This window comes from Engraulis encrasicolus, chromosome 7 (genome assembly GCF_034702125.1).
Source record: "Engraulis encrasicolus isolate BLACKSEA-1 chromosome 7, IST_EnEncr_1.0, whole genome shotgun sequence".
NCBI classification, from domain to species: domain Eukaryota; kingdom Metazoa; phylum Chordata; class Actinopteri; order Clupeiformes; family Engraulidae; genus Engraulis; species Engraulis encrasicolus.
The window spans coordinates 1,649,667-1,662,166 of record NC_085863.1 but is presented as its reverse complement, the minus strand read 5'-3'; the positions used below and the strand labels follow the sequence as shown (position 1 = coordinate 1,662,166).

At 46.9% G+C, this 12,500-nt stretch overlaps 1 protein-coding gene across 1 annotated transcript in view; it reads left to right on the top strand.

Moving 5' to 3' along the window:
- The window catches only part of septin8a (septin 8a), a 47,242-nt gene that overhangs the window by 16,698 nt on the left and 18,044 nt on the right, over positions 1 to 12,500 (top strand). The window contains exons 4-5 of the mRNA XM_063202684.1: positions 4,041 to 4,227; positions 11,429 to 11,590. Of these exons, the coding sequence (XP_063058754.1) occupies positions 4,041 to 4,227; positions 11,429 to 11,590 (349 nt within the window). The remainder of the gene's footprint in view (positions 1 to 4,040; positions 4,228 to 11,428; positions 11,591 to 12,500) is intronic.

The following is a 12,500-nucleotide window of genomic DNA, read 5'->3' as shown; positions in this document are numbered from 1 at the left end:
CAATGCAGAACAGAGGAGAGGAGGGGGGCTGAAGACTATGCAGAACAGAGGAGGGGGGCTGAAGACTATGCAGAACAGAGGAGGGGCTGAAGACTATGCAGAACAGCACAGAGGAGGGGGACTGAAGACTATGCAGAACAGAGGAGAGGAGGGGGGCTGAAGACAATGCAGAACAGAGGAGAGGAGGGGGGCTGAAGACTATGCAGCACAGAGGAGGGGGGCTGAAGACTATGCAGAACAGAGGAGGGGGCTGAAGACTATGCAGAACAGAGGAGGGGAGGGGGGCTGAAGACTATGCAGAACAGAGGAGAGGAGGGGGGCTGAAGACTATCCAGCACAGAGGAGGGGGCTGAAGACTATCCAGCACAGAGGAGGGGGACTGAAGACTATCCAGCACAGAGGAGAGGAGGGGGACTGAAGACTATACAGAACAGAGGAGAGGAGAGGGGAAGACTATGCAGCACAGAGGAGGGGGACTGAAGACTATGCAGAGGAGAGGAGGGGGGTGAAGACTATGCAGAGGAGAGGAGAGGAGGGGGGGTGAAGACTATGCAGAGGAGAGGAGGGGGACTGAAGACTATCCAGCACAGAGGAGGGGGCTGAAGACTATCCAGCACAGAGGAGGGGGGCTGAAGACTATGCAGAACAGAGGAGAGGAGGGGGGCTGAAGACTATGCATGATGGTCAAGAGCAGGGGGGCTGAAGACTACACATGATAGTCAAGGTCATTGTGGAGGGGTGGACTCATCTGGAGGTCAAGGTCAACTGAAATCCCTCCATGTAAAGTCCCCTAACTAGCAGCCATGTTGGAGACCCCCCCCCAATAGGCAGACAATTGGCCATATTTCCATAACAAGGCGCCTCCATGCATTCTCAAGTGCAAGTTCAAGTTTATTATAGCCAAATCAACAGTATAACATACAGTTGCTAGGAATGTCTTTGGTTTGCTCGTACATTTAACAACACAAATACATATAGCTAAGACAAAGACAAGAAAACAAGAGGGGCCATAAATAAACAGGGAATTACAATAATCATTGAAAGTGCAATAAGACATAATACAGTACATAGTGCAAGGTAGGCAGAGGTAGAAGGCCAGGCAGTGGAGTGGCTGTAAAGTGCTAGTGCATGTTCAAGTAGCGGCTGGCTGAAGAGAAAATCATGTCAAGTGATGTTATTGAAATACTCATGATCTCCCATGCTATGTTGCTCTCACCCATTATATTGAAGACCAGTTGAAATGGTGTAGTTATTGAAATCTCTTTCTGTGTGTGAATGATGCTAGTTGGACTGCATGCAGAGTTGTATGTGTGTGTGTGTGCAGTGCACGCTTGCACGAGTGTGACCTTTCTCTAGGCTAAAGTGTGTGTGTTTCCCATACACTGCTCCCGTTAGGTAAACTTGGCCCAGCAGAACTGTACTGGCTGACGCCCAGGACACACACACACACACACACGCACGCACGCACGCACGCACACACCACACACACACTGTAATGGTGCTCTTTGCCAAGTGCTGTATACACAAGTGGTGTTTATATCCTGACAGAAGCGACGCATAAAGCAGCAACATTTGGCAGCTGTTTGTCTAGTGTGTAAACAGGCACTTCATTACTAGAATTATTGTGTGTATTTTTGTCTTTCAATAATAGTTGAAATGGTGTAATCCTGCCCTATTATTAATAATAATCATAATACTAATAATCTGTTTCTGTCTCTTTTTGTGTCCAGTTATATGCCCATAGTAGGCCTGGGCGATATGGACAAAAATGTATATCACGATATGGATTATTTTATATCACGATAGCGATATGTATCACGATATAGCCTTTAAAAAAAAAAAAAAACATAGTCAACCAGTTTGACGGACAGGGTCGAAAAAAATCTTTCATCGCCTGTTTTCACCAGTCATCTCGTTTCCCAATGTGAGAGTCCCACGAACCAAGAACACCACAGATGCGCAAATTGCGGCCATAAACAGCAAGGTTCACGTTAGCCAACTGTAGCCGGACATTGGCATGAATGCCCGGCAAAATAAAATGTGACTGGACAAAATGTCTGACAAAAAATGACTGTAATTAGTCAGTAAATTATATTAGCGCATTTTAAATAGGCCTACTTAATGTTACAAAATACCAGTAGGCCTAATATGAAACTGAACAAAGCTGAAAATATTTGTGAATAGCCTATGTAAGAACTTGTTATAAACAGCACGCAATAGCCTATTGCTTGCTCTCGTCCCCACCAGCGTTGTCCCCAACCACGTTATGCTTCCCAATAATCACTTGACTCACGCTGGTTGCTGTCGAGGAACAATTCTGTTTGTTGTATTTTTACCAATATATCAGTGAACACAACAAAGGGCATTTGCAAAACCGTGTCATGCCCAGAAGTCAAACCTAACTGCTTGGGACTCAATGGCATGCGCAGCATCATAGCATCGAGTCACTTTAACTTTTAGCCTACCTCTGCTGAAAAATGGTGGTGGATTTCCAAGTAGGCTACAGAGGGTCAAGTTAAACATTTCAGAGAATGATGTGCTCACGAGAAGTCCCAGTGAAAGTGCACGAAGGGCTTTATAACCGTTTTCATCACCGGCCAAAATGTGTAGCCCATAGTGCGTCGTACGGAACGTGTCAATTCCATTACTTTCGAGATCCATTGCAAAGCAGAGGTTGTGTAGGAGAGAAGCGCAAGGGGGAGGGGGGCTCGGGGGGGAAGTCTCGTGCTCAGAATCTACAAAACAGCGCAGGTAGGAATGCCAAACTTCACCGCAGCATCTAGTTGGCTCATTTTTGGTAAGATGTCCAGCGCCTTTTTCCAGCCATGATTCGCACGCTTGCTGCCCGGTGCTCGTCACGTTAGCTGGCAAGGCAGTGGCAAAGACACTTTTCCGGGTACTGCACTCTAGGGGGCGCCAACCGAGGAGTGACTGCAGACTCAAAGTTTGAGTCAAACAGACTGAATAGGCTGCGTGCGCTCTCTCGACAGCATACGACCAGAAATAAATCATGGGAGTAAAACAATAAAATAGCCTAGTTTGGCCCACAAGTAGTTTTAAAATTATTTTTTGCACATGTTTACAATCATAAAATGGTTTATTATGAGGTGCAATTATATTAAAATGTGTATTAGCTGTAATAATGAAAATATTTTTTTATCACGATATAAACGATAGAGGAGAGAGGTCACGATAGACAGGTTTCTCTCGTCCTCACGATATGTCTCGTCATATCGCCCAGCCCTAGCCCATAGTGGACTATATCGAGACACAGTGTGCGGTGCTACCTTGTTTTTTAATTTAAACAGTGTTTTATTCCTTTTCTGTGTCCAGTTATAAGCCGATAGTGGACTACATCGATACGCAGCTGTGTAATCCTGCCTAATAATAATAATAATAATAATAATAATAATAATAATAATAATAGGGATGCACCGATACCGGTACTGTTAACGGTATTGATATTGGCACCCGACACTGCTCATTGTACTCGTACTCGTCAAGCACTTGCCGATACCAGGAACAATACTGCTATTACACAAAACAATGCAAAATCTTGTTAGGTTCCGTGGACTTGAAAGCAGCATGGAAAAAAAGTGCCACCTCATACATTTACTAACATTTAAATCTACATGGAAATTGACAATAAAATATCACAAGTGGAAAAAAACAAGGCCATGCATTTATTTTCATTGTATTTTGGTGGTAAACGGTATCGGTATCGGTACTCGGTATCGGCAAGTACACACATTAATGTACTCGTACTTGTATCGGTTTTCAAAAAAGTGGTATCAGTGCATCAATAATAATAATAATAATAATAATAATAATAATAATAATCATGTGTTTTTCGTCTCTGAGAGCTACAGTGTGTAATCCTTTTCTGTGTTTGTGTCCTTTTCTTGTCTCCAGTTATAAGCTGATAGTGGACTACATCGATACTCAGTTTGAGAACGACAGTGTGATCCTGCCTGTTAATAATATTAATAATAGTAATAATAATAATAATAATAATAATCTGTTTCTGTCTCTGTGTCCAGTTATAAGCCGATAGTGGACTACATCGATACGCAGTTTGAGAGTTACCTGCAGGAGGAGCTGAAGATCAAGAGATCTCTTCATGATTACCACGACACCCGCATCCACATCTGCCTCTATTTCATCGCCCCCACAGGACACTCCCTCAAGTCACTAGACCTCGTCACCATGAAGAAACTAGACTCCAAAGTAAGGATATGTACTGTGTGCGTACTGTGTGCGTACTGTGTGCGTACTGTGTGTAGTGTGTGTGTAGTGTGTGTGTAGTGTGTGTAGTGTGTTTGTGTGTGTGTGTAATGTGTGTGTGTGTGTGCACTGTGTGTGTGAGACGGAGCAGACAGAGATAGACAGGAGGCGGGGCAGGATTGGGAAATGAGGTAAGAATCAAGACCAACTGGGCTACTTTTTAGCTACAAGATCCAGAGATGACCGGATCACTCTGCATACTTATTTATTAGAGGTTTTTGTATTTTGGTGCCGGACGTTTCAACGCAGCTGCGTCCTCCTCAGAGTCCTAAACGGTGGGGAAATGACCGCAGGTCAAAATCAAACCCGGCACCTCAGCCCACTGACACATGGCACCCCGAGCTCTCAGCTCTTGTTTTAAGACTGCTGTATGAGTAGGTGTAGCTGCTGAGAGAACGAATACTGTGTGTCCCAATTTTTGTGTTTCCTCCTCCTTGCCTTGTTCTTAAGGCCTCGAGATGCGAGGCAACATCATTGACACAAACTAGACTGACAGTCTGTCGTATTTCCAATATCTGCGGCCGCCATGTTACTTCAGAATTTACTCCGGACATCGCACAGCAAATTAACTGTATTACTGTAGCCTAATGTCTGGGAAAACTGCGTGCAATTTGTGAATTTGCGTGTTTGTGTTTATATCCCAGTCTACGTGAGGCACATTAACAGACTGTATGAAAGTTATAGGCTAGTCAAGTCGCCTAATTCCGCTCGTCCCCCTATTCCGCCCGCTTATTTATAAGTGATGATAGTCAAAAATTCGGGACAATATGGTCACCCTACTTCATTGGTCCTGGAGGAAATGACCTGATGGGTTTGTTGCTACTGTACTATAGTATAGTATATAGTGGTGGAGAATACTAGGGTGTCTAGATTTCAGCATGCCACCGCATTCCCACGAAGTTTGGAATTGGGGCAGAGAGAGAGGGGGGTGTACTGACTGTGTGCCGTGTGAAAAGTGTTGGTGTGAACAGAATCAATGTGGGCAGTAAAGCGTGAAGAGAGAGAACTGAGGAGGAGGGGGGTGGAGAGAGAGAGAGATGGGAGAGATGAGGGAGGAGAGGGATGGAGAGAGGGGGGAGGGGGGAGGAGAGGGATGGAGAGAGGGGGAGGAGAGGGATGGAGAGAGGGGGGAGGGCAAACCAGTGGGAGAGAGAGATGGAGAACAGGGGAAATGAGTGGGAGACTAGAGGGGGAGGGATGGAGGGAATAGCGGAGGTGGAAAAGAGTGAGAGTGTAAAGAAGGAGAGATATTGGGGATATTGGAAGAGGCGTGCGTGTGTGCGTGTGTGTGGGAGGTCAGGTGTGTGTGCGCGCGCGTGTGTGCGCGTGTGTGCGCGCGCGCGCGCGTGTGTGTGTGTGTGTGTGTGTGTGTGTGTGTGTGTGGGAGGTCAGCTGTGTGTGTGTGTGTGTGTGTGTGTGTGTGTGTGTGTGTGGGAGGTCAGCTGTGTGTGTGTGTGTGTTCTAGTGTGTAAGACAGATGGCCTAGCAGTAGGAAGGGACTGGGTCCAACTATGTTGCCTGGAGTGGTTTGGTCTGCTCTGACTGTTGCCTGGAGTGGTTTGGTCTGCTCTGACTGTTGCCTGGAGTGGTTTGGTCTGCTCTGACTGTTGCCTGGAGTGGTTTGGTCTGCTCTGACTGTTGCCTGGAGTGGTTTGGTCTGCTGTCAGTGATGCCTGGAGTGGTTTGGTCCGCTCTTACTGTTGCCTGGAGTGGTTTGGCCCACTGTCAGTGTTGCCTGGAGTGGTTTGGTCCGCTCTTACTGTTGCCTGGAGTGGTTTGGTCCGCTGTCAGTGTTGCCTGGAGTGGTTTGGTCCGCTCTTACTGTTGCCTGGAGTGGTTTGGTCCGCTGTCAGTGTTGCCTGGAGTGGTTTGGTCCGCTCTTACTGTTGCCTGGAGTGGTTTGGCCCACTGTCAGTGTTGTCTGGATTGGTTTGGTCCACTGTCACTGTTGCCTGGAGTGGTTTGGTCTGCTGTCAGTGTTGCCTGGAGTGGTTTGGTCCGCTCTTACTGTTGCCTGGAGTGGTTTGGCCCACTGTCAGTGTTGCCTGGAGTGGTTTGGTCTGCTCTGACTGTTGCCTGGAGTGGTTTGGTCTGCTCTGACTGTTGCCTGGAGTGGTTTGGTCTGCTCTGACTGTTGCCTGGAGTGGTTTGGTCTGCTCTGACTGTTGCCTGGAGTGGTTTGGTCTGCTCTTACTGTTGTCTGGATTGGTTTGGTCCACTGTCACTGTTGCCTGGAGTGGTTTGGTCTGCTGTCAGTGATGCCTGGAGTGGTTTGGTCTGCTGTCACTGTTGTCTGGATTGGTTTGGTCCACTGTCACTGTTGCCTGGAGTGGTTTGGTCTGCTGTCAGTGTTGCCTGGAGTGGTTTGGTCCGCTCTTACTGTTGCCTGGAGTGGTTTGGTCCGCTGTCAGTGTTGCCTGGATTGGTTTGGTCCACTGTCACTGTTGCCTGGAGTGGTTTGGTCTGCTGTCAGTGTTGCCTGGAGTGGTTTGGTCTGCTCTGACTGTTGCCTGGAGTGGTTTGGTCTGCTCTTACTGTTGTCTGGATTGGTTTGGTCCACTGTCACTGTTGCCTGGAGTGGTTTGGTCTGCTGTCAGTGATGCCTGGAGTGGTTTGGTCCGCTCCTACTGTTGCCTGGAGTGGAGTGGTCTACATTGTGTTGTAAAAACGACGTGCTATACCAATAAAGTGGCCATCATGTCCCGCCATCGATTATATTCGGCCCGCGAGATGCAGCAAACAGCAGTGCAGTGCAGTTAGTGCAGTCAAATAGCCTAATTGAAAAAAATGCTGACGGTATAGTTCCATTTTGAAATATTGCATTGATAGCTAGAAATCTTCAGCTAATACGACACGGTAACAATAACCAACTGGCAATTGCATAGTTACGGCAGGTTGCTAAGAGCCTTTTCATGACCCGCCGGGAGATGCAGCAGTCGGCATAGAAGAAGATTAATATTTAGAATCAAATCAAATTAAGTGAAATGAATTGAATTCAAGTTAAATTTATGTCTGATATAATAGGAAAAAATACAACAACGTTTCGAATCGGCCCGCGTCCAAACCTAATTGCCTGCCCCTAATGAAGATGTTTACTGTAGTGTAGCGTATACTTAATAACCTGCCTACCCCTGGTGAAGACCTCTGTTTACTGTAGTGTAGCGTATACTTAATAACCTGCCTACCCCTGGTGAAGATGTTTACTGTAGTGTAGTATACTTAATAACCTGCCTACCCCTGGTGAAGATGTTTACTGTAGTGTAGTATACTTAATAACCTGCCTACCCCTGGTGAAGATGTTTACTGTAGTGTAGTATACTTAATAACCTGCCTACCCCTAATGAAGATGTTTACTGTAGTGTAGTATACTTAATAACCTGCCTACCCCTGGTGAAGATGTTTACTGTAGTGTAGCGTATACTTAATAACCTGCCTACCCCTGGTGAAGATGTTTACTGTAGCGTACAGTATACTTAATAACCTGCCTACCCCTGGTGAAGATGTTTACTGTAGTGTAGTATACTTAATAACCTGCCTACCCCTGGTGAAGATGTTTACTGTAGTGTAGCGTATACTTAATAACCTGCCTACCCCTAATGAAGATGTTTACTGTAGTGTAGCGTATACTTAATAACCTGCCTACCCCTAATGAAGATGTTTACTGTAGTGTAGTATACTTAATAACCTGCCTACCCCTGGTGAAGATGTTTACTGTAGTGTAGTATACTTAATAACCTGCCTACCCCTGGTGAAGATGTTTACTGTAGTGTAGTATACTTAATAACCTGCCTACCCCTGGTGAAGATGTTTACTGTAGTGTAGTATACTTAATAACCTGCCTACCCCTGGTGAAGATGTTTACTGTAGTGTAGTATACTTAATAACCTACCTACCCCTAATGAAGATGTTTACTGTAGTGTAGCGTATACTTAATAACCTGCCTGCCCCTAATGAAGATGTTTACTGTAGTGTAGCGTATACTTAATAACCTGCCTACCCCTGGTGAAGACCTCTGTTTACTGTAGTGTAGCGTATACTTAATAACCTGCCTACCCCTGGTGAAGATGTTTACTGTAGTGTAGTATACTTAATAACCTGCCTACCCCTGGTGAAGATGTTTACTGTAGTGTAGTATACTTAATAACCTGCCTACCCCTGGTGAAGATGTTTACTGTAGTGTAGTATACTTAATAACCTGCCTACCCCTGGTGAAGATGTTTACTGTAGCGTACAGTATACTTAATAACCTGCCTACCCCTAATGAAGATGTTTACTGTAGTGTAGTATACTTAATAACCTGCCTACCCCTGGTGAAGATGTTTACTGTAGCGTACAGTATACTTAATAACCTGCCTACCCCTGGTGAAGATGTTTACTGTAGTGTAGTATACTTAATAACCTGCCTACCCCTGGTGAAGATGTTTACTGTAGTGTAGTATACTTAATAACCTGCCTACCCCTGGTGAAGATGTTTACTGTAGTGTAGCGTATACTTAATAACCTGCCTACCCCTAATGAAGATGTTTACTGTAGTGTAGTATACTTAATAACCTGCCTACCCCTAATGAAGATGTTTACTGTAGTGTAGCGTATACTTAATAACCTGCCTACCCCTGGTGAAGATGTTTACTGTAGTGTAGTATACTTAATAACCTGCCTACCCCTGGTGAAGATGTTTACTGTAGTGTAGCGTATACTTAATAACCTGCCTACCCCTAATGAAGATGTTTACTGTAGTGTAGTATACTTAATAACCTACCTACCCCTGGTGAAGATGTTTACTGTAGTGTAGTATACTTAATAACCTGCCTACCCCTGGTGAAGATGTTTACTGTAGCGTACAGTATACTTAATAACGACTTGGAGGAGGAGCACCACTCACACTCATTTAACACTTCTTCAGCTATACTCCAGTCCATGAGTTGAGGAGGACACACACACACACACACACACACACACACACACACACACACACACACACACACACACACACACACACACACACACACATTCCTAGATTATAATCTGGTTTTGTTAAACTGGGTGGCCTGTAACTGGAGAATATGCCTCCTTTAGCTCTGCACATCCGAAAACACACACGCACACACACACACACACCGAGCCGTTATCAGGAGATGGGGGGGGGGGGGGGGGTGATGAGCTGGTGTGGTATTCATGCTTCTCTCCTCAGCTATGAGGAAGCCACTCATCTCCACACACCTACAGTAGCTACACAGGAACTGACCTGTTTACAAGTGTGTGTGTGTGTGTGTGTGTGTGGGTGTGTAATAGTGTGCAAGAGGATCTAGCTCATGTCTGTTCCACCCGTGTGTGCGTGAGTGTGTGTGTGTGCGTGTGTGCGTGCGTGCGACGCATATTTGTATGTGAAATACAATGGCGTGAGATGATCTATCCCCTGTCTGCTCCACCCCTGTCTGTTCAGGTGTGTGTGTGTGTGTGTGTCTCCTGTGTCCTCCCCTGCCTGTTCAGGTGTGTGTGTGTGTGTCTCCTGTGTCCTCCCCTGCCTGTTTAGGTGTGTGTGTGTGTCTTCTGTCTCCTCCCCTGCCTGTTCAGGTGTGTGTGTGTGTGTGTGTGTGTGTGTGTGTGTGTGTGTGTGTGTGTGTGTGTGTGTGTGTGTGTGTGTGTGTGTGTGTGTGTGTGTGTGTGTGTGTGTGTGTGTGTGTGTGTGTGTGTGTGTGTGTGTGTCTCCTGTGTCCTCCCCTGCCTGTTTAGGTGTGTGTGTGTGTCTTCTGTCTCCTCCCCTGCCTGTTCAGGTGTGTGTGTGTGTGTGTGTGTGTGTGTGTGTGTGTGTGTGTGTGTCTCCCCCCTGCCTGTTTAGGTGTGTGTGTGTGTGTGTGTGTGTGACATGTCTCCTGTCTCCTCCCCTGCCTGTTTAGGTGTGTGTGTGTGTGTGTGTGTGTGTCCTCCCCTGCCTGTTTAGGTGTGTGTGTGTGTGTGTGTGTGACCTGTCTCCTGTCTCCTGTCTCCTCGTGTGTGTGTGTGTGTGTGTGTGTGTGTGTGTGTGTGTGTGTGTGTGTGTGTGTGTGTGTGTGTGTGTGTGTGTGTGTGTGTGTGTGTGTGTGTGTGTGTGTGTGTGTGTGTGTGTGTGTGTGTGTGTGTGTGTGTGTGTGTGTGTGTCTCCCCTGCCTGGAGCGTGTAGTAAGGTGAGAAGGGAGGAGGGCAGGACGGGCTGAGGGGCAGGGTTCCGTCCCTGGGGTACCGTGGTAACGGCCGTGTCATTGTGTTCCGTTCCCAAATACATTCCACAACTGTATTATCAAGTCCATTTCTAGCTTCATGCCATTTCCAAAGCCACACCAAGCACACTCAAATATGTCTCAACTGCTTAACACTAAGAGCCACTTTGTCTTTGCCAATGATGTCTTACTGGAAGTCCACACCGCAGTTCAAATTGTGTGTAGCTTGTGAAACGGTTTTGTTTTCAGAGCCAGTAGGTGGTGAAGGTTTTTGTACCGGATATGTTTTGTGCCTGACTACTTCGACTACTTCATCTTAGCTTAAAGGACAGTTTATATGTGCTCACCTTAAATTAAGGATGCAAAGAGGCATAGTAGCCAAAACTTGTCAGAGACAAGAACTTGTACCTCTTCCTGGTTTTGAAAACGAAATAAAAATGATGACTTATAGGCCAAATGAACCTCTTTAGTTGTTTGTTTGTTTGTTTGTTTGAGTTGCACGCCAGATTTGCAGGAGTGATATTCATCCTACAGGCAACAGGACCCCATTTCTCAACAGTGTCGCTGCTAACCAATTAGCAACTTAGTAAGTTGCCAATGGGAAATTGCATTACGACCAAGTAAGTTGCCAACTTAGTTAGCAACGACACTGTCGAGAAACGTGCCCCAGGAGTGTTGTCAGGCAACAGGCGTGTTGTCTGTGGGACATCTGTCTCTTCTTTAGTAACATATATCCTGTGATGGAGTGACCATCACTAGGGTTGTGGGTGTGTTCTGACTAACATGCCAACGAGCCTGGCTCTTTGGTGTAGCGGTCAGAGCCCCAGTTTACTACCCCAGAAGGTCTGGGTTCAAGTCCCGGCTGGGCAACTCTACTCCCCATCGCTACATATCCTCCCCATGTCGTCTCTAATAACACCTGTGTCTCTTCCCTTTTCCCTGTCTAGGTGAACATCATCCCCATCATTGCCAAGGCCGACACCATCTCCAAGAGCGAGCTGCACAAGTTCAAGATCAAGATCATGAGTGAGCTGGTCTCCAACGGAGTTCAAATCTACCAGTTCCCCACCGACGACGAAGCGGTCACGGAAATCAACTCCTCCATGAACGTAAGCACCTTCTACCATGTCTGTGCGTGCGTGCGTGCATGCATGCAATGCTCAGCCGTGTGTGTGTGTGTGTGTGTGTGTGTGTGTGTGTGTGTGTGTGTGTGTGTGTGTGTGTGTGTGTGTGTGTGTGTGTGTGTGTGTGTGTGTGTGTGTGTGTGTGTGTGTGTGTGTGTGTGTGTGTGTGTGTGTGTGTGTGCGTGTGTGTGTGTGTGTGTGCGTGTGCGTGTGCGCATGTGACAGAGGTCATCTTGCAACTGCTCACCCCCCTCGGGGATCGAACGTGCGATCTTGTCAACTTCAACGGTCCGGCAATGGGAGACACAGTACGATATCGCTGGGCCAAGAGACTAGTCTCTCGGCCCAACGGCACAAGACTGTATGAAGTTATCGGAGGGAGGTTTACCAACGTTCCACGCCAACTCTGCTAGTTAGCCTCCGTTACATTTAGTCATCGATCACTCACTCTGCCTGCAGTCTTAGCTCTTGGCTAGCCATTGCTAACTGGACCGCTGCTGTGTGTGTGTGTGTTGTGGGGTTATCAGTTAGATGGATATGTGGCTTGGCCGGGCCCAGGACAAAGCCATCTGAAAGGGCTCTACAACCCAATACATGCAATGCCATGAAGACTCAGTTCAGGGCCCCCTCTCTCCCTGGGCCTGGGACAACTGGCCTGTGTGTGTCTGTGTCTGTGTATGTGCGCCTGTGTGTGTGTATGTGCGCCTGTGTCTGTGTATGTGCGCCTGTGTGTGTGTGCACGCGCCTGGGCCTGTGTGTGTCTCTGTGTCTCGGTCCAGCTTTCCTGTGTTACCATGGTGTTACATCGGCTGTGGATAACACTCTCCCCCCCTAAATCAGGAGGAAGACAAGAGGAGAGGAAGGGGGGGATGGGGTTTCATAGCAGGGGACGGAG